This window comes from Mastigoproctus giganteus, chromosome 11 (assembly GCF_048544385.1).
Source record: "Mastigoproctus giganteus isolate SK-2022 chromosome 11, ASM4854438v1, whole genome shotgun sequence".
Classification (NCBI taxonomy): Eukaryota; Metazoa; Arthropoda; class Arachnida; order Uropygi; family Thelyphonidae; genus Mastigoproctus; species Mastigoproctus giganteus.
In genome coordinates, this window is record NC_143585.1 from 63,275,313 (window position 1) to 63,296,220 (window position 20,908).

Here is a 20,908-nt window from a genome sequence, read left to right on the forward strand (position 1 = left end):
GTGGGTGGGAATGAGTAAGTACATACTTGTGCAGGTTAATATGAGTATGTAAATGTGAGAAATAATATTATATTATACAGAGTGATCACTGAATTATGACCACCTACCTAATACTTCGTAGGTTCTTTTGCCCTCAGTACAGCAGCTATCTGATGGGACATTGATTCAACAAGATTTCGGAAGCGTTCGGGAGGTATGGCCAACCAAGCTGTGTGTAATGCAGCTAACAATGGAGGTGATTGGTGTATCCAGACACCTGCTATGCCTTTCCATAGTGTCCCACAAGTGCTCAATGGGATTGATATTGGGGGAGTTCGGAGGCCAGTTGATATGCTGGAAGTCAGAACTGTGTTCCTCAAACCATTCCTGCACAATAAGTGCCCGATGGCTCGGCATATTGTCATCTTGGAAGACACCATCGCCATTCAGGTAAAAAGTGTAACATAGTGGGGTGTACACAGTCAGCAAGCAGTTGACAATAGCGGAGACTAGTGATACATTGTTCCACGTGGACCAGGGGTCCAAGTTCCTTCCAGTGAAACATGCCCCACACCATACAACTACCTTCACCACCTGCACTTTTGATACCATGCATGATGGATCAAGAGCCTCATGTTGTTGATGCTAAATCCATGCACGACAATCCACGGTGTGGAGTAAATAACATGACTCATCCGACCGGCACACCTTCCAGTCTTCTAATGTCCGACTTACATGCTCTTTGCACTAGATGAGTGTTTTATGCCAATGAACCTTGGTTAGGAGAGGATGTCATAGGGGTCGTCTGTTGATATAGCCCATACGTGTGGCGTATGGTCATGCCTGATATTGTTCCAGGTTGGCCTATGTTGTTTTGGGTAGTCAGCTCTTCAACAGTGCTGCCTGTATGAGTAGTCAGACCCGACACTCACCTCTATCAACCTTTCGCTGACCTTTGCAGTTTTGCCATCGGATCATTGTTTGAACATATTGACGCCAGTCTTGGTACACTTTAACTACGGCGGCTCTCGAACACCCCGCTAGTTCAGCCGTTTGGGAAATCGAGGCACCAACTCGTCGAGCACCCACAATCTGTCCTTTATCGAAGTCCGATAAATCCTTCCTTTTATCCATAACTCTCGGAATTTTACTACCTACTGAACCACCTTATCTGTATTACATAGGTTGACTAACTGCGCACTCTCATACCTCACATGGTCAACGGGTCGCATTCAGTTTTTATAGGAGTAGTCATAATTCAGTGATCACTCGGTGTATGATGTAGTACTGAAATAACATGAGATGTAATTCCATAATTATAGTATTATTACTAGTATGTACGTAGATTGTATGAATGAGTATGTGTGGTGTGTGAATGTAAACAAATAAGGAAAAATAAGGTTTTAATGAATGTCCAAGTCCACTTGGAGCTCATTATTGTGGCTGCCGAGAAAGTCGGTATGTAAGTAAATGAATGGGTGATTGAATGTTGTTTGCTGTTCGTATAGCCTTCATTCATACTGCCTTAATGGATGCAAGGTCTGAGTAAAGCAAGAGTTCAGCCAGAGCTCTCTTTCACATGTGCCATGCCAAATTGTCGAAAGAATGCATGTGTAGTCCTTGTGAATGAACGAATTTAGTATATATTATAAGGGTATATCCTTCTGTTATATGTGGGTGAATGCATTTAGAGTGGGAACATCTGTACATATAAAAAGAAGAAATTTTTGTGTATCTTTTGTGTGCATTCAGAGTGCTCCGACAAGTGAAGAGATTAAATGTGTGTCTGAGAATGTAAATTAACTGTGTAAATGTACACTCTGAGTATACATTAAAAAAGTATTAAAAACTAAATTCTGCAGCTTGACGTTTCAAAATGTGATATGAATGGAAGATCATGTGTGTGAACTATGCAACGACCAAATAAATGCTTGGGATTTAAAAGAAAACGTGTACATGGAAGGCAAATAACATGTTTGTATCTAGGAGAGCATTGTCCTGTCTGAATGTATGGTGATGGATGTAACAAGATAAATGTGTGAGAGGAAGTCATTGTTGATGTTAATTGTTGTTTTCCACCTAAATATATGTCAAAAAAAAAGTATATATTTCTGCATGACAGCTGAGTAAATGACCAGTGTATATATGTGGAGTGTGCTTGTTTGTTCTAACAGGCCTGCCCAAACTTAACTATGGCAGTGGGGGGTGCTTGCTGATGTTATGCAGCATAGTGTGAGATTTGCTGAAACTGGCTGCAGTTGGTCTGGTCAGTGTGGGATTAAACTAAATGTACAGTTAACCAATAGCAGCGATCTTCCCACCTTCTAACCCAAATTTTTTGCCTGGTGGGTTCTACTATTAATTTTGAGGCATTTATTTAGCTGCTTTGCAGAGCTTTCTGAAGTGAAGGGCAAAGAGTGCTTCGGAGAGAATGAGTTGCACAGTGAACAATTTGCACAAGTTGTTGTTGTATTCCTAAATGAGCAATCAACATAAGAATGTTCACTTCTTGCACAATGCAAACAGATTTCCTGTTGTGAGTAACAATGTCCAGAGTGTGTCCATACTATAGGTGCCAATAGCACATCATGTTCAGGTAATATCTCCTAAAACAATAAGTATTCTAACCAATAAAAACACAGTTCGAATGCTCAAAATATTTTATGATTCTGTGACTAATGGCCAAAATCGAATTCCTACTCTCGAAAAGGAAACTGTACTTTTTTTTTTTTTTTTTAGCACTTATGTAGAGTAGAACTTTAAATTTTTCTGTTGTATAGTGGCAGATGAAACTGGTTTATTCGAAGTCTGAAGAGCTCTTGAATACTGTCGCTCGAGGCACAAATGATTTCTACTCTATCCTGCCACCGTAAGAATACTCTTGTGTTGGTCCTATACGTGTGATAGCTGATAGCGGGGTGTTAAGAAAATTCTAGTGCTCTGCTTTATTGTGACTATATTTTAATAAATAGTGTCTGAGGCGATTTACGTTACCAAGCCCTATACCGTGTTTAAACCCAATTCAATGTACACTGTCATTAAAGTGAGGAGTTGCTCTATATGAAACCTGAAAAAAAAAAAAGTAATTATATATATATATATAGAGAGAGAGAGAGAGCGCGCATTCCAACATCCCCTCCCTCAACCCATGCACGGTACTACTAGTACTAATATAAAATAGCACTAATAATACAATATATATATGTGTGAAATGCTTGGGTATGCTGCCCAAATTTTCCAAGTGCTAATTGTTGCCAGCACCTGTTCACGTGGTTCACCTCGCATGACCACCATATCAGGCATTCTTTATTAATTTTTGTTTGACTAATGTTTTTTGACTGAAGAAAGGCAACCTATGTCTGAAAGCTCTCATTATATGTTTATTTTATCTGTCTTCAATTTTAATAAACCACTCTAGATTTTAAGAAGTGTAAAAGTGGCTGAACAGTATGTAAGAACTTTGAGAAAATGTAGAAGAAATGCTAATGAAACATTAGAGGGAGAGGTCTAATAGACTGAGACTGAAACAAGACTCCATGACTACGAAGATGGACAGAAAACATTGAAGAAAGAGAAGCAAGATTGGAAATGAGAAGATGGTTGTAATGCCATAGGACTAATCAAATAGAAGTTAAGGATGTGAATAATCAACAAGCTGTAATTAATGTGGAAGAGCATGACATTGGAAATATGTGTTACAACTATGAGTATTGCAATGCAAGATATTGGGGACATGAGTTAAACACATCGAATAAATACACTAAATGCTGTCATGATGGAACGTCTCACTTGACCCTTTCTGAGACACCAACTCTATTACAAGAGCTTCTTACAGGGGATACATGTGAAGAAAATAACTACAGAGAACATATAAGAGAGTACAACTCAGCAATGGCGTTCGCATTGACGGGCACAGAGATTAAATCACCGCCTGGAAATGGTCCATACTGTTTTAGAATACACTGCCAGATTTACCATTTGCTCTCACCACTATATCCAAAAAAAGACAAATAAACCAGGATGTGGACAACTTTATATTTTCGATTCAGCTGAAGCAACAACAAAATGGCTTGAAAAACAATCAAACCAAGGGTGTATGGCCGAAGTAATGCAACAATTGGATGAGGTGCTGCGACAAGTTAACCCATTTGCCGAGTCATATAAACAAATGCATCAAATAACGCAGGCCAATCTAACAATGGATGTGGCATTTATAGAAGCCCCAGACTTGATAAGAGACTATATAATGCACCTACATCCAAAACGGAAGTTGCTGCAATATTTGTTGGAGAAGACTGAGTACCACCTGCAAATAGAGACATATGCATATATCCCACAGGTGATTTTTGTAGAATTATATCACCGCTAAACAAGAATGTTGAAGACTAAAAGATCTAGATTAAACTATTTATGCCATAATCAGAAAGATGGCATATGTTACACCAGGTACAACTAGTTATACGGTAAAATCTCGTTAATACAAACTCGGTTTATACAAAGTACTCAATTATATGAAGTACGTGCCACTCCCCTGTGAAAGGATAGGCTTTTCTATGTAAATATATTCGTTTATTACAAAATTTGGTTAATATGTATTACAAAGTTCTTTTTCACCCCGTGAGAAATAAATACAGTAAACCCCTGCTATTCGCGGGGCTATGTGCCTGAGAAATGCCGCGAATACTGAGTTATGGCTCCCATAGTAATAAAGGGGTTCCATTCCAAAGTATGAAATATATAAGAAAAACTAGTCTAAAATTTTGTCTATGTATGTACTATATGTACCTTCATAATATGACTATGTACATAAACAGTACATAGTGAAATGCAAGCATATGGCATTGAAATGAAAATAAGAAACAATTTAATATTAAATGTAATATTTATTAGAAATTTCAAACCAGCGCCTTTGCTAGCTAAAAAACATATTCCGCCAGTGCTCTCACCAGTTTTGCTAAAGTGTTGATAAAGGAGTTTTGCCTTTTCATGAATGATGAGTGAACTTAACGGAATTTTATTTTGAGTTCAGTCTTCTATCCACAGATTTAAAGCTTTTTCCATTTTTTCTAATTTAACATCACTAGTTACAGAGAAAATTTTTGAAGCAATTAACGTGTTTTCACGGACACAACGGTGGATTTTTTTCTTCCAATTTCTTGATTGATCGTACCGTTCACTCATTGATTTTATAATGTTTTGCCACTGAGGAGACACTTTCACCATTAGAAATTTTGTCTAATAACTCAATTTTATTCGCTAATGTCGTCACCTTCTTTGATCTTTTCACATTTTCCTTGTTATTCGTAGCCATATTTTTGTACGGGTTAGAAAGAACTTGTCCACAATAAAGTCACTTTCTTCCGTTAACACACTCGAAAAAGTTTGTTTTACACCGAAAAACAGTAAATTTATTCAATTTATAAGCATATAAATTAAAAGCAAACGACGAAACCTTCCATGACAAGTGCATAACACATACTGAACAAGGATTAGCGAGAAACATCCACGCTTGCAATTTTGTCACCCCTCTTCCTCCACCCACTGAGCACTGTTTTGACCGGGAAAGATAATTTTAGCCATGCCCATGTTTTTTTATGGCAGAAAATGTTCACGGCACCTTAAAATTCACATTTTTTTAGGTTTCATTTTATATTAAATCAGATACCGCGAATAGCAGGGGTTTACTGTATTGCCATTTTGTATGTTTAATACAAATCTTGGCAGAGCGATCCGATTATTGCCCCCCGGCCACCTGGCTCCCTATTTCCCGAAGGATGGCGCTGACTTGTTAGAAATTAGCTTTGTGTAAACAAAAGCAGCTTGTGGTAACTACAATGTCAAGTGCACTCTGAAAAACATCTTTCTGAAGGATTAGTTGTTAAATTAACAAAGGAATAAAAAGTTTTTCTAAGTTGTTTACATGGACTCCCTCGCTCTCCACGGGAATAAGGTCAGTTGTAATTGTTAACCCAGTTCAAAGAGTCTTTTGCTATCGTATACAGCAATCTATTTTTTGTGTCATTTTATCACGGAACTTATGTCTATTGTTTATATTAAATCTTATCTAGCAGTGTTATGGCGACAAAATGAAGATGGACAGAGTTAAGCCTGGAAATAAAACTAAAAATTATACAAGAGGCTGATAGGATGGAAAGAAGCAAAACGGACATTGCAAAGGAATAACATCCCTTTAACTACAGTACTGAAAAACCGAAAAGACTTGAAGTGCACGACACTGGAGCAGCAATGAAAAACAGGAAACGAATTCGTGGTGCATTCGTTTCCTGTTTTTCATTGCTGCTCCAGTGTCGCGCACTTTTTGAGTGGTACCAACAAATGTGTGCATCTAATTTGCCAATATTAGGTCTGAATTTGCAAGAAAAGGCAAATTATCTAGCTCAGCAACATGGGATTAGTGACTTCAAATGCAGCGGTGGCTGGCTCCAAAGATTTAAAGACAGAAATAACTTTGTTTCGCGAAATGTTTGCGGTTGAGTCTGGATTAGTCTACAAAGAAAAGGCTACAGACTGGTTGTGTTCTGTACAGTCCATCCTTGAAAAATATGAGGCAAGGATATTTTTAATCTTGACGAGACAGGTTTATTTTATAATTTGCTGCCAGACAAAACATTTGCTGTTCGAGGAGAGTCTTGTCGTGGTGGAAAATTAAGTAAACATAAAGACTCACTGTTCTGTTATGCTGCAATTCGGATGGCAGTACAAAACTATGCCCACTTGTGATTGGTAAGTTTTCTAAGCCAAGATGTTTTAAAGCAGTTAACCAACTTCCCTGTGATTATGAGACCAATAGAAGTGCTTGGCTTACTGTCAAAATTTTTCAGTCTTGGTTATCAAAATTGGACAGAAGAATGGCTTCAGAAAAAAGGAATCATTTTGATGATTCTAGACCATTGTACAGCACATTCTGCCGAGACAATTAAGTTGACAAATATAAGGCTGTTGTTTTTACTCCCAATACCACCAGTTTAATGCAACCACTGGATCAAGGCATTATTTATAACCTCAAGAGAGGATATAGAACCTGCCTGATAAGGTACTTGATCTGCAACATAGAAGGAGGGAACAATTTTCAGCCAAATTGGAATGTCTTGGATGCTATCCGTAATCTTATAATTGCCTGGGAAAGTATTACATCAAGTGTAATAACTGCTTCAGAAAGAGTGGCTTTGGAGAGAACATCATCAAAAAACATGGTCCAGCATACAAATGTGATAGCAACAGTGAGAAATGGAGGAATTTGAAGGAGCATATGGATTTTGTTGGCGAATTTGAAGAATTTATGAAGGTGGATGATGAAGTTGCTGCTACCACTGCAATGCCAACACCAGAAGATCTGCTGAGTACCAAACAAAACAATGTTTTTGTTACCAGCAACAGTGAAAGTGAAGAAGCATGCACACTGCCACCTAAAAAAAAGATGCCCAAAACGCTTGAACATAATAGAGAATGTGTTGGCCTGCAGTAACATTGATAAAGAAACAACTATTGCATTTGGTAACGTGTGTGCTGTAGTTAAAAATGCATATAGGACAAAAACTGTGCAAACAACATTGGATTCTTTCTGTAAATTAGATTAATTTATTAAAAAGTTAATGGTTTGTAAGTCTCCTTTTATATTAAGATTGTAATTCTTTTTACTGTGATACTAAAATATTGTCCGCTATATCCTGGGGAGCAGATAGAACAATACTATTACGATTATATCGCCTACTCATTCATTCCAGGTTAGACTATGGTGCCCCAGTCTGACTCGGCGAGACCCTGAGATGGCTTGACCCAGTACATCACTGTGCACTCCGAATAGTTCTTGGAGCTTTCCGTACTTCGCCTTTGCAGAGCCTGTATGTGGAAGCCCAAGAACCTCCACTACAAATCAGAAGACATAATCAATTACTTTCTTGTGTAACTAAAATAAAATCCCTACCAGATCACCCCATACAGGAAATTCTCTTTACACCAAAATGGGAACAACAAAGAATCAATAAACCTGCGAGCATGAAATTAAAAAACCTTCTCCTCAGTAGAAATCTTAACCTCCATAATATAAACAATAACTCCACTGATGAAGCAGTCTACACCACCATGGATCATCAAACAGCCCACATATGATTTCTCCTTCAACAGATCAAGTATCAGCACCTGCATGCTGCTTACAAGTCACAATTTTTAGATCATCGCTTCCTATATACAGATGGCTCAAAAACTGATTATCATGTGGGAGTGGCAGTTTACACATCTGATGCCACCACATCCCAAAAAGATGCAGCATTTATACTGCAGAACTGCAATACATAATGTTAGTGCTAAACCAAATCGAACACTCAGGCTCACAAAACAGTATAACTTTTACTGACTCCCTTAGCTCCATGATGGCTATACAAAATGTCAACTCCAATAAACACCCACTGCAGCAACAAATTCAATGCTTAGTATCAAAGCTCCTTGAACAAGGTCATAACATAAGATTTTGCTGGATCCCAAGTCATGTCAGAATATATGGTAACAAACAAGCAGACAAAGCTGCTAAGGAAGCCAACAGCAACATTCTCACACCTGAATCCATACCTCCCGCAGATTACAAAAAAGTTATTCATAATAGCAGGATACACCAATGGCAGCGGCAATGGCAAGTTATAAACAATAACAAATTTCACCAAATGAAAAGTTTACTGCAGCCATGGAAATCCAGCAAACAACAAAACAGACATGACAAAGTGATACTTGCAAGGTTAAGAATAGGAAATGCTCATTTCAGCCACTGTCATCTTTTACGAGGAGAAGATCCCCCTCTATGTCCTATATGTCACACACAACAAACAGTAGAACATGTACTGATTACTTGTCCAGCTTTTACAGGTGAGTGCCGAAGTTGCTTCAAAGAGTTGATAACCAAACATCACTTTCTTGCTCTCAAAACCATACTGGAAGATAGAAAAAACATAGCAGACATTTTTCAGTTCCTCAGAGAAATAAATTTCTATAATCTAATATGAAAACAAATATAATCTTCGCAGTAAGCTATAGTCACTCCGTGACTTCTTGGAAACTATTCGCAACAAAATACGAAAACAAAAAAACTGTTAAAAAACCTTCCAGGTGCATTTTAGCTGCAGTAGCTCTTGCGCCAAGAATTTCTAAATCACTCAACTAAAATATTGTATATATCAAAATATATACTGTACGATATTTTCATTTCCGTTAATATTGCTTTTCTCTTAGTTTATCTTACAAACAAAATAAAATCTTTAAAAAATATGTTATTCTTATTATTGTATTGTTAGACAAGGCTTTTGTTTTTATTTTATTTTTATTAATTTATTTTTGATATTATTATTCTTAGATATACAGTATTGTGCAAAAAAAAAAAAACAGTAAAATTGACACTTTTTGGGGGACCTCATTATTACAAAATGTGAAAATTTAGGTCCCTTGAACTTTGTATTAACAAGATTCCACTGTAATGTAATACTAATACTTAACACTAGGTGGTAGATGACTCTCATCAACCAGTGGAATACCATCACTTTGCTTATTGGAGACTTGAAGTGGTGAAACCAATGTTTAGTCACCAGAACAAAGTTTCCAGCATCCCCTCCCTCCCCATCTCCTTCAACCCATGCACATTACTAAGTACTATAGGTTTTGATACCGTTCATGTTTGGGGTTTACATGAAAACTTACCTTTAAATCTTTTCCTGCTCTTAATAGCCCCCCCCCTCCTCCTGTGGAGGATGGTCTTCTTCACAGGGATGCCTCTGTCTTTTTTATCTGCCATTTCTTGGTGGATGTCCTTCTATCATCCACCCGCTTTACTTTCACATTTCTCCAAACTCATACTCTCTTCCAATAAAACCTCCAGAGTTTTTTTTTTTTTTTTTACTGGGGGCCTCTCTGGCAAGCTCTTGCAGTGCCCAGGGTTCACTCCAGCTAGAGATCCTTTCACGCCTTACTTTCTGGCCCACTTGCCCATGGTGCTGGATGGAAACTAGGGGGAATGTGGTGTTCCCTAGGCCAAGGCCAGAGGAATAATAGACCAAAATAATGAAGACTACACAATAAACATGCACTCTGTAGCCTTTGTAGCATTTGCATTGAGTCAATATTTGCAACATAGAGTTGGGGAAGACTACTGGAACTGCTTGACAAGGAACATTTAAAAAAAAAAAAAAAAAAAAAATTACGACCCATTGTTCTTCATGGAAAACATGATTGCCTGGATCATGACATGCTGATGAACTGGCTTTTTCTCCAGTTAGAGGAGGACGTGGATGACTACATTTTCCATCAGAATGGCACTCCACCTCATTTTCATTACAAAATCTGCAGTTACCTCCACTGGATTGGACATGCTGCCACTTCTAACCTGTCCTTCAGTTGGCCTTCTGAGTCTCCAGATCTCATCCTGTCTAAGTTCCTTCTGAGGATGTGTAGATCCTGCCACATGATATTCAGGAATAATTAAGATGACAGATCATCACAGCAGTAGCAATCATAAACAGGGATTTGATTATTGACTTGTGTACCATGTGACAGGAGGGGGGTACCAACATTGAAACTTTATAAGGTATGAAACTTGGAGTTTTTTTTTCTAACATTTGGTGCATATTACATGATATTAGGCTCACTGGTTACGTCACAATAAATGTATGAAAGTAATTTTTAATTGCCTTGTATAATTTAATCCATCACCTCTGAGCAACATTTCCTTGATACTTGCTTATATTTGGAACAGACTTTTACCTATCAGAGAATGTTGACCAAACAGGCTAAGAAGAGACTTTTCTGGATCAGTACAGTAAGAGAGGGAATTAAAAAGTTTGTACCCTTACTGAAATAATAGCCCTAGAAAGGTGAAACTTCACAGGAACTTTAATCCTTTTCTATGTACTCTCCATGTAATAGTAACACATTTCTCCTATCTCTGGATCAGTTGTTTAATGCCTTGATCATAGAAGTATGCACTTTTTTGCCTGAAACCACGATTCCACTTCATTGATGACTTCCTTAGATGAATCAAAGCGGCATCCATGCAATGGTTTCTTCATTTCTCGAAACAAGAAGTCTGTCAGTGCTAGGTCAGGAAAATAGGGTGGGTGGGTGCTGCAGTAGTTCGAAGCTGCACTGGGTAACAAAGTTGGTGATGGCAACAGCTGTGTGAGCTGGTGCATTCAAAAGATTTCTGTAGCATTCTCCAGTAATTGTGGAACCACGAGGTAGGTAATCTATCAGGATAACCCCTTTTCTGTCCCAAAACATCACCTTCTTCGCAGATGGAGTGGTCTTTGCCTTTTTGGGAGGTGGGAAGGAGGTGTGCTTCCACTGCTTTGACATGTCTTTAGTCTCTGGATCATACTGGTACACCCAGCATTCATCATTTGTCACCAACCGATCAAAAGAAGTTCTCAACATCTGCATTACACAAATCCAACAGTTGGCGAGAACATTACATTTGACTTTGCTTCTGCAAAGGTGTCAGCAATCTTGGAACCCATCATGTAGACCTTAGACATGTGCAGATGGTCATGTAAAATGCTGTGGGCAGACCCATAATTAATTCCCACTGCATATGCAATGAAATGAATTGTCACACTTCTTTCACTCAGCACCAGCTGCTCAACCTTTACAACTTCACTGTCTGTGGATATTGATGGTCTTCCTTCTCTTGGCTCTTCAAAGACACTTGTATGACCACACTGGAACTCCTGTTTCCACTTTTTTACACTATCATTAGATGGACAATTTTGCCTCCACACAGCCTTCATTTCTTCGTCAATTCCTCAGCTTTATTGCCCTGCAAATGCAGGAACTTGATCACTGCTCGATACTCCTTTGTCAACTATAGCGTCCTTCCTCAGATTCCGAGCTCCATCTCTGGTGTACGATCACCTACGAGAATGAAATTTCACATGTTAGTTATTGAATATGTAGACAACTTATTAAAAACGGCATCTACCTACTGATGTTTTATCTAGGTCAGGGTACGAACTTTTTGATACCCCCTCATATTGTACTGAACTACAAAGAAAATCAATATATATCTCAAATTGTTATATATATTTTTTTTCTCTGAAGGCAGTATGTGCAGAATTTTTTGTAGAGAAGATAAATTTCTTAATGTCTTTGAATAAGCTATTATATTCATGGGTTAATTCCATCAAAAGATAAATAATTAAATACACATACTCTGCGATAATAACTATTCTATTCTACACTACATTAGCATTGTTTCAGAACCTACAAGAGCCAAAATACCAGGTAGGAATTTGATATTGCTAAATGGTGTCTGTAGTATAACAACAATTTATGCCCAAATAAGCAGTTCATATTTTCAGTCTCTCTCTCTCTCTCTCTCTCTCTCTCTCTCTCTCTCTCTCTCTCTCTCTCTCTCTCTCTCTCTCACTCTCTCACATTATTTCTATATCTGATACAGTTGTTTGGTTACCTAATGTGCCTCCTTTATTCTTTTAAAGAAATTGATTTCATTGCCTATTGCACTAAATTATGTCTTGTGCGAAAAATGTATTTTCTATAAATTAGGGTTTAAATTTTGAACCCTTCTCACCATGCAATATTGAACAAAATTCCTTGCTTGTTGGATCTAAGTAATAGTTACAAAAGAAGCCAAATTAACTCATCTTGCACAGTTATGACAAAGTTATGGATTTCTTTTAAAATTCATTTTCAAATCTTGGGAATTTGGGAATACTTCCAAGGAAATGTTGCTGATCTCCCAAAAATGGTCACTGCAATTTTTTTTTTTTTACTGTTAGGTATTTTTTCTCTTACTGCCATTATGGTATTTTAAAAAAATTGACTTTTTTTTTCAGAGGATTAATTTAGTGGAATATTTTACTTTCACCTAACTGCTCTTCATGGTGCCTCTGAAAAGTACTGAAACTTGGTTTTATTGGATGCCTTTTTTTTAGGGAAAATTTCAAAAATCACTGCGGTATTTCGAACACATAGTATGACCACACAAATTTTAAGGTTAATAAAAGTTAGTCATTGGGGTAGCTAATGTACCCAAATCATTTTGTAATAAAAAGCAAAATAGGATCCCAAAAAATAAAAATATGCATATGCATAAGTTTTTACTGCACCATGCCTTACTTAATGTCCTTAAATTGAAATTAAAATCTCATCCATTGTTTAGCAGCTCTTTATTAAGAAAATTTGGATATTCATTAATAGCAGCTGTAGCAGATGTTTCCCATGTATAGTGTGAATATCTAGTGTGTTCTGATAAGATGGCTCTACGTAGACTTGTTTTACATACTGTCTCTTTGTCTAGTCTTTCTGGAGTTTTGCTGAAAAAGTTGAGAAGATTTTCAAGTGATGGTGCACTTATTCAACCACTTTTACTCGACTAAATTTACCCACATTGAAGTAATAAATATACACAGACAAAAAATCTTTAACAGCTTTCATGAAAACACTCCTAATATAAGTCCTTTAATGTTAATCAGACTTTCTTCTCTAAGCAACATGTGGCATTTAGTCATTTGCTATTCAGTTAATAATGATGTACTTCATCACTGTGTGCCAACAATGACTGAATGAGCTTGATTGCATAAAACCAGACTGTTTTCAACAAATGGCAAGAAGCATTTTTTTTAACATTTCTGCAGTGATAGGAATGTAATAATTACTCTGAAGTTGTTTTTCCAACCTCACAATAACTTAATCTTTCAGATAACATCTTTCCCATCATTGTAGCTATAATTATTCGTCTAAAATTTCTTCCTAAAGATGTAACCTTACCAAGTTATGCAAAGGTACCAAGTAAGTTCAGGACCTGGCACTTTCTTAGCATCAAGATTCGTAAAATCCTTCTGACATCCTTTTGACGGAAGACCACAGGAGGCATTGAATCGAGCGTGCTGGGAATGGTGGGAGGTATTTTACAAAGATCATTAATACATGAGATGGAAGGAAAATGGGATGCTAGCAGGTCAGCTTTATCCTTGGCTTAAGTGACGACAGAACCATCTGGTTTTGGCAGAGATAGGCAAAAGTTGTGGCCAATAGCTTTGGCAAGAGACCAGAATGCTCGGCTACCAATAGGACAAGAAGCAAGTTTTCTACTCTTGGCCTGTTCAAAATCTAGTTTGGACTGGTTAATAACTGGTTTACAGTTGTTGCGAGCTTTGGTGTAGGCAGAAAATGAAACTGAAGAATTGAAAACAAGCCAATTACGATATGCAACGTTCTTCTCTTGAACAGCCTTAGCACATTTATTGGAAAACCAAGGTTTAGATAAAGGACGAGATTTTAAAGTGGAGTGTGGAATAAAGGATTCCATTCCTACAAGAATAATTTCACTGATATGATCGGAGCAAACATTGACATCAGAAGTTTTGAAACAGTAATCCAACCAAGGAAAAGAAGAAAAGAAATCTGGCAGGTCATCCCATTTTGCATTCCTGTAATGCCAAACAGCACAAGTTTGGGAATAGCCTTGAGATAAAGGCTCCATTGGAGAAGAGACAATCACCAATTTCTATTTCTGTGTTAGCTATTTCTATCCTTGGATAGAAATAGCTAACCCAGTATGCTACTCTTGCCATTATAATCCTTTAATAGGTGTAACAGGATTTTATTCATGCTATGAATAAAAACAAGTGCTCTTTCATAACTGATGTTCACATTGAAAGAATTAATTATGAAATTTCAGAAACCAATAGGATATATACTCACGATAAAACAATGACTTATTTAATGCAGCTCGTGAATTCAAGAGATGTCATAATATTCAAAGTGTATGTGAATGGTTTTGTTATAGCTCTCATGTTTCAAAGAAGTGTATTTATTTGCTAATGTTAAACATCCACTGAGGATGACTTCCAGTGAAGGATTGCAATGTAGGGTGTTCTTCTATAATCAATAAATCAGTTTTGCAATGCCATAAGTGTCAACTTAATATAAATATATTTATCTTTTAATATAACTGGATCTTCTCTTTCTGTAGCTTCAGCTGTAACTCAAATCAATGTGAAAAATGCAAGGAAACACTTTGAGAAACTTGAAGGGGTAAGGCAACCACAGGCCCTTACAGGAAGATAGTATATTGAAGTTTCTAGGGACAATGAATATTACAAAGCATCTGAAGATAATTTCAACAATTAGAAATGAACTTTGACAACATTAAAAAAAATTCTGTTGTTCATTTCTATTCAATAATGTATCTGTTTGGTTAAGTCATGCATTGTAGTATTTCAACAGTGAAATTTCTTGATGTTTTTGTAAATAACGTCTATCCTTGGCTAATAATTGAATTGTATAAGGTTATTGCTGAATTGCAGATTATTAGTCCATATTAAAACCCCTGCTGCTGCTGCTGGGTATTCATCAGCAGCAGCGTTTTTATTATTATTATTATTATTGTAATGTGTAAATATATATATATATTGTACATATTTTTTCCAAGAAATGTATTTGCACTATTCTTTTTGAAACAGCTGATTAGGTTTAATTAATTTGATTATTTTGAAATGTTATATATTATTATGTATCGAAACAGTATTTTCTAGTATAGTCACATTTATAGAAAAGGCTCAAGATGATTGGCATTATACCCACATTTTGTATCTGGGAATCTTTCATTCAAATTATAATTACAACTGCATGCATATTTATATTTCTGTATTCCTTAGTAGGTTTCAAAATAAAGATTATGTAAATGTATTTATGCATTAAGAAAATGCTACTGTTAAATTTAGTACTTGGTTTCAAACTGTGGCTGAACTCTTGTTAATAAAAAAGAAATAACAAGAATTTCCCCCTTTATTATTATTCTTTTATATTTTATTTTGGAATTTTTCCTAAAAGAAGAATGATTAAAAACTATTTTTTTCAAAATTAATATTGTGCTAAAATAATTCATAATAGTAAAACTCTTAAGATATTTTTCAAGGGATCAGCTGATAAAAAGTTAAAGGGGAAGATTACTTGTGGGAAGGAAAAGGCTGCTTTAGCTTATTCAGCTTTGCAAGATGATGGATGCTATTTACTTAACTTGCCAAAATAGAAACAGGGACCTGCTTTATCAATTTTCTACATAAGCAATACACATCAAACAAAAAAAATATTTACCATTAATCTTTTGTAGATTTAAATTTTCTGTAATTTGTTGACCTAAGCAGTGTCTGTAATTTCTCGGTTGATAAATATGTAATTGTCGAGTAGAATGAAAATATAATGCGTAAAGTGAAATTTAACAAAACTACTTGATTTGTTATTCTGTGGTTGTGGATCATCGGAACTTGTAAGTGCAAGGCTGGTTCCCTTTTAACTTTCCGTATTTGTTCAAAACGTCTGCATCGCCCTCTACAAAGTGTTACAATCTTGCCAAATATTTTCCTTCTTTGGGATGTAGTGGTCTTGGTGTTTTTCTCCTTTTCTTAACGAGTAACGGCATGCACCTTTTGCTGGTCACAAATTTAATCTATTCTCTGAAAAGTCCACAAGATGAAATCTATCAAAATATTACAGAAACATAAAAGTTAATTAAGTATATGTCCTGGAGATCTCTCCAGCCACTAGTGCTTAAACATCATCATCACCAATACTTATAGCAAAAAATCTTTAAAGCAGTTGGCAGTCATACATTTCGTTAAATGGTTTTTCACTGTAGATAAGGAAGTGTATGGTATCAAATTCAGTGTATACCCATGACTCATTCCTGAAGCAGTTCATAACGCATAAGAGCTGTTTTTCAACTTGGCTTTGATTAATGGATGTGAAGAAATACTTTTTGATATAACATAATCCAGTGGTATCTTAGCAACTGCACATTATGGATATTTGGAATTTCCACTTTTCATGTAAAAACTTAACAATAGCTAATCGTAAACAGTGGATCTGTTGCATGTTAATGGAAGAATTATAGCTATTGTAACGTTTTCTTCTAAAGTTTCTTATTGATGATAGTAGTACTTAGATATTTATGTTGATAACTTTCACCCAAAAGTAGACAGGAATTGAATTGAAGAGAAGTAAAATGTCTGTGATGATTATAAATCAGCAAGGAAAACAAACCTACTGTAAGTACAAACTACTCTGCACTCAGATCAATAATATATATGGTTAGGCAAATTATGAGAAATCTTTGGCTAAGAATTCAAAGAAAAGTAGCAAATAATTCTTTTCTTATGTTAACACTAAAAGGAAAGGGATGCTATGTTGGCTTACTATATACAAATGGTATAACAGTGATGCCAACAAACAATAAATATTTTGCATTTACATTCACATTTTTAGGAATGAGAATAACAGACGTATTCCAAGTTGTAACTGGATTTACTAAATGATTTCGTGATAATAGAGGAAATGGAAAAGAAATTGATAAAGCTGAAAGTAAATAAAGCACCTGGGACTGATTTAATGATGGAATTGTATTAAAATAAGCAGCAAAATAAGTATGTAAACCGTAATTGACCATAATTATTACAGTACCTTTGGATTGAGACGAAGTACCTATAGATTGAAAATGTGAGTAATTACAGTTCTGTAATCTTCTGTTCCAAGGGTGTCATTGGTTAAACAAGTATTACAGGATCACCTTGACAGGAATATAGTTATGCAAAAATCATAGCATAGCTTGTTAAGGAGTGATTTTTGTCTGACCAAATTGAGTGAATACTGCACAATAACAAAGAAACTGAATGCAAAAAATAATTTTGGATGTGCATGTGGATTTCAGGAAAGCTTTTGATACTGTTGCACATAAAAGGCTGATGTACAAATTGGAGCGAAGTGTGGCATTAAGGACAAACTACAGCTGTGACAGAAGATAGTGGTTATTAATGGGTACTGCTCTTGGACTAATGTTGTTAGTGGAATCCATGAGGGTTCATTGCAGGGCTGTTACTGTTTTCAATATTTATTAATGATACTGATGAAGGCATATCAAGCTTATTGTCTATGTTTGAAGATGGTATAAAGGTTGGCAGGGTGGTTAATTACAGGAAAATGCACTTAAGGGGACATAAATTAAAAAATAATTGTTGCAGGATAGATGTGCAAAAATACAGCAAGAGTAATTTATTGTTGGAACAAACATCCAACTGATGTGGAAGAGGGTTGTTTGAATAAATTTAAAAATGTATAATTGTTTAATAAATTTTAAAAATTATTAAAGGGGATGGACAAATGAGGTGTTTTTTTGTGGCTGATGCTGAGCTTGCATCCTTTGCCATTGCTAATACTAATCTTTCAGAGGCTGATGCAGCTTTGTGATTAAGAAAAATAATGGTAAAGCTGCATGTAATTTTGAATTCTTAAAAAATCACAAGGGACTGAAAAACAAACACGTGCTGAAAGAATTGCCTAGACCAAAGATAGAAGTTCAATCATCATTTCTAGAACTACAGAATGGATCCTAATATGTTGATAAAACAGGCTGATACAAGAACTTTGCTTTATCTGTAAGTACTGAAACATATGTTATGTTGCAGACATAATGCAAGTATATTGTACTTGCATTATGTTTTCACACAAAAATATGCCAAAAGCTTTAAAATATAAAGAGGACTTGTTCCTTAAAATACATCATCAGTTGATGTGGACAAAGATTCCTTTGACTTGACTTTGAAGAGGATTAATGTTAAAGGAAATAAAATGGTAAGAACAACTAGACACAAAAGGACACATTTTATTATAGTTCTTAGTAACTAACCAGGTAGATGGAACAAATGTAAAAATGTGCACGCTACTAACCATGGATATGTGCATCCTACCAAGCTGTTTAACCTCAGTTTTGCGACCACTTCATGACCTCAGGAAGGGCAAACGTAGAAAAAGGCTGCCATTTAATGTCAAATTGAAATGTGTTGGTAATGCCGTGAATGGTGCTAAAGACCACTGTATTTTAGGAATCAGATAACGAAAATGAGTTCATTCTAGCACTGATTACTCATTTGATGTGCAAGCAATAAGACAGATGAGGATTTTAATGGCTCTGAATAAAATTGCCTTTTCAAAGTTTTGCCAATTAAATATATTTTTACAAACAGTTGCTTAAATTAATCTAAGCCTTGATCGGCATATGTAGTAAACTGTTGTTTGAAGATTATACGGTGCTCAAGACATTGTATTATGTTTATTTCTGAATTGGAAATATGTACGTAATGGGTTTCGTTACATATTTCCAATTCAAATAAAAGGTCGTTTTCTTACAATTGTTCATTGATAGCTTTTGGTCACAATAACTTTCAGTTATTATGACAGTGATATTACAAAGACCACTGTCATTGAAGAAGCTGTAAGAAAATGCCACGAAACCATTATTCCCATTATATACATATTTTCAATTCAGAAATAATATCAACATAAGTTTTGAGTGCTTTATTATCTTCAAACAAGTTGCTTAATCATTTAATATTAAGCAAAATTGGGTAGCATTGGTTATGCTTTCAGAGTATGGGTGTACTGAGGGAGTTCACTGGCACTTGTGCAAGACCCTTTTTAATTTTTTAGGGATTGTGTCCTTAAAAAATAGTTTGATAAAATTTACGAGACTAAATAGTTTAATTGAATTAATTACATATCACCAGATTATTTTAAATTGGAAGAGCCTTAGCAGAGTTTTTCTGTGGTCATAGGCCCTAGGGCTCCTTGCTTTAGCATTCATAGGTCCTAAGTTATCTTCATTTAGAGGCCTAGGCTACCTTATATTAAATATATTGAATCTAATTTTTTTGTTTTTAAAGAAATTTGAAGGCATTTCTTTAAAAAGGTATCGAAGTTATTTATACAGCACTTATTCTAGCACTATCATACTGTGTCCTTGCAGGTAGCTGATTATAACCACTCCTTCCACACGGGATGAAAAATCTTGCTTTGAATCCTGTTAATGAGCAAAACTTTTTTTTTTTTTCACCCCATAGTCTCAGGTGAAGAAAGAAAGGTTTTTTCTTTGAGAAACTTTTTTCATTCATGAAATCAGGGAATTTGGCAAGATGGCACAGGTATTTTATGGACATAATACATGATGAGGATGCAGTCAGTTCACTCCCCCCATATAGTACAGTGGATACAAGAACCATCCTATCGGCACTGGGTATAAAGGGTCTGAATTGGAACTCGTCAGTGATGCGAGGAATATGTGTCTTTTCCCACCTTGACTGAGTTAGTCTCAGACAACAATAGCAAGTTTCCACCTAGAAACTGGATTTTTTTTTTTTTGTTCAGCAAAACAGACATAACAACCAGAGAGATTTTATGGACAAAATATAAATGGGTTGAAGCTGATCTCGGGTAACTCTAATGTAAAATTAAAAGGGGAAAAAAAGGCATTCACTTACAAAACGAGCTTTGATGACATTAATTTTCCTAACAGAAAAATGAAGACAGGTTGGAAAACAATTTACCTTAGAAATCTATTTTATTTAAATATTTTGCTGAAATCTATTTGAACTATATTTTTGGGCCCCTATTTTTTAACAGGCCCTAAGCACAGTTCCTAATAAGAAAGACAGCCCTACTCTTAGCTAAAATTCTTGAGCAAGTGCCTTATAACAAACTGACAATGTCTCCCCCCCTACTTCAAAGCACATTTTCTAATATCCGCTTATACACTGGTCAAAGAAAGTATCATGTAGGAATTTGACATTTCTAACAATTTCTCGTGATGGTATGTTACACTGATGACTAGCATCAAATATAGAAATAAAAAAAAAGATATTTATTAATAGTTAAGGCAAAGCTAAGTAATATTTGACACGTGCTCTCAAAATATTCCAAAATGAGCATTTGCAACCTTTATACAACAACTTTGCTATAACAAGACAATTATGGCTGAAATGTTATTAGAAGCCCTCAGTTTATCATTTTAAGTGGAAAACAAAATGAAAAGTTCACCAGGTGCATACTAATATTTAGTTGAACTGCCTGTGGCCCTGATGACAGC

At 35.8% G+C, this 20,908-nt stretch overlaps 1 protein-coding gene across 1 annotated transcript in view; it reads left to right on the forward strand.

Annotated features, from left to right (window-relative positions):
• RagA-B (Ras-related GTP binding A/B) overlaps positions 1 to 15,318 on the forward strand; it is a 58,147-nt gene extending 42,829 nt beyond the window's left edge. The window contains exon 8 of the mRNA XM_090385440.1: positions 14,969 to 15,318. Coding sequence (XP_090241566.1) covers positions 14,969 to 15,063 — 95 coding nt within the window. The 3' untranslated portion in view covers positions 15,064 to 15,318. The remainder of the gene's footprint in view (positions 1 to 14,968) is intronic.
• The last annotated feature ends 5,590 nt before the right edge of the window (positions 15,319 to 20,908 follow it).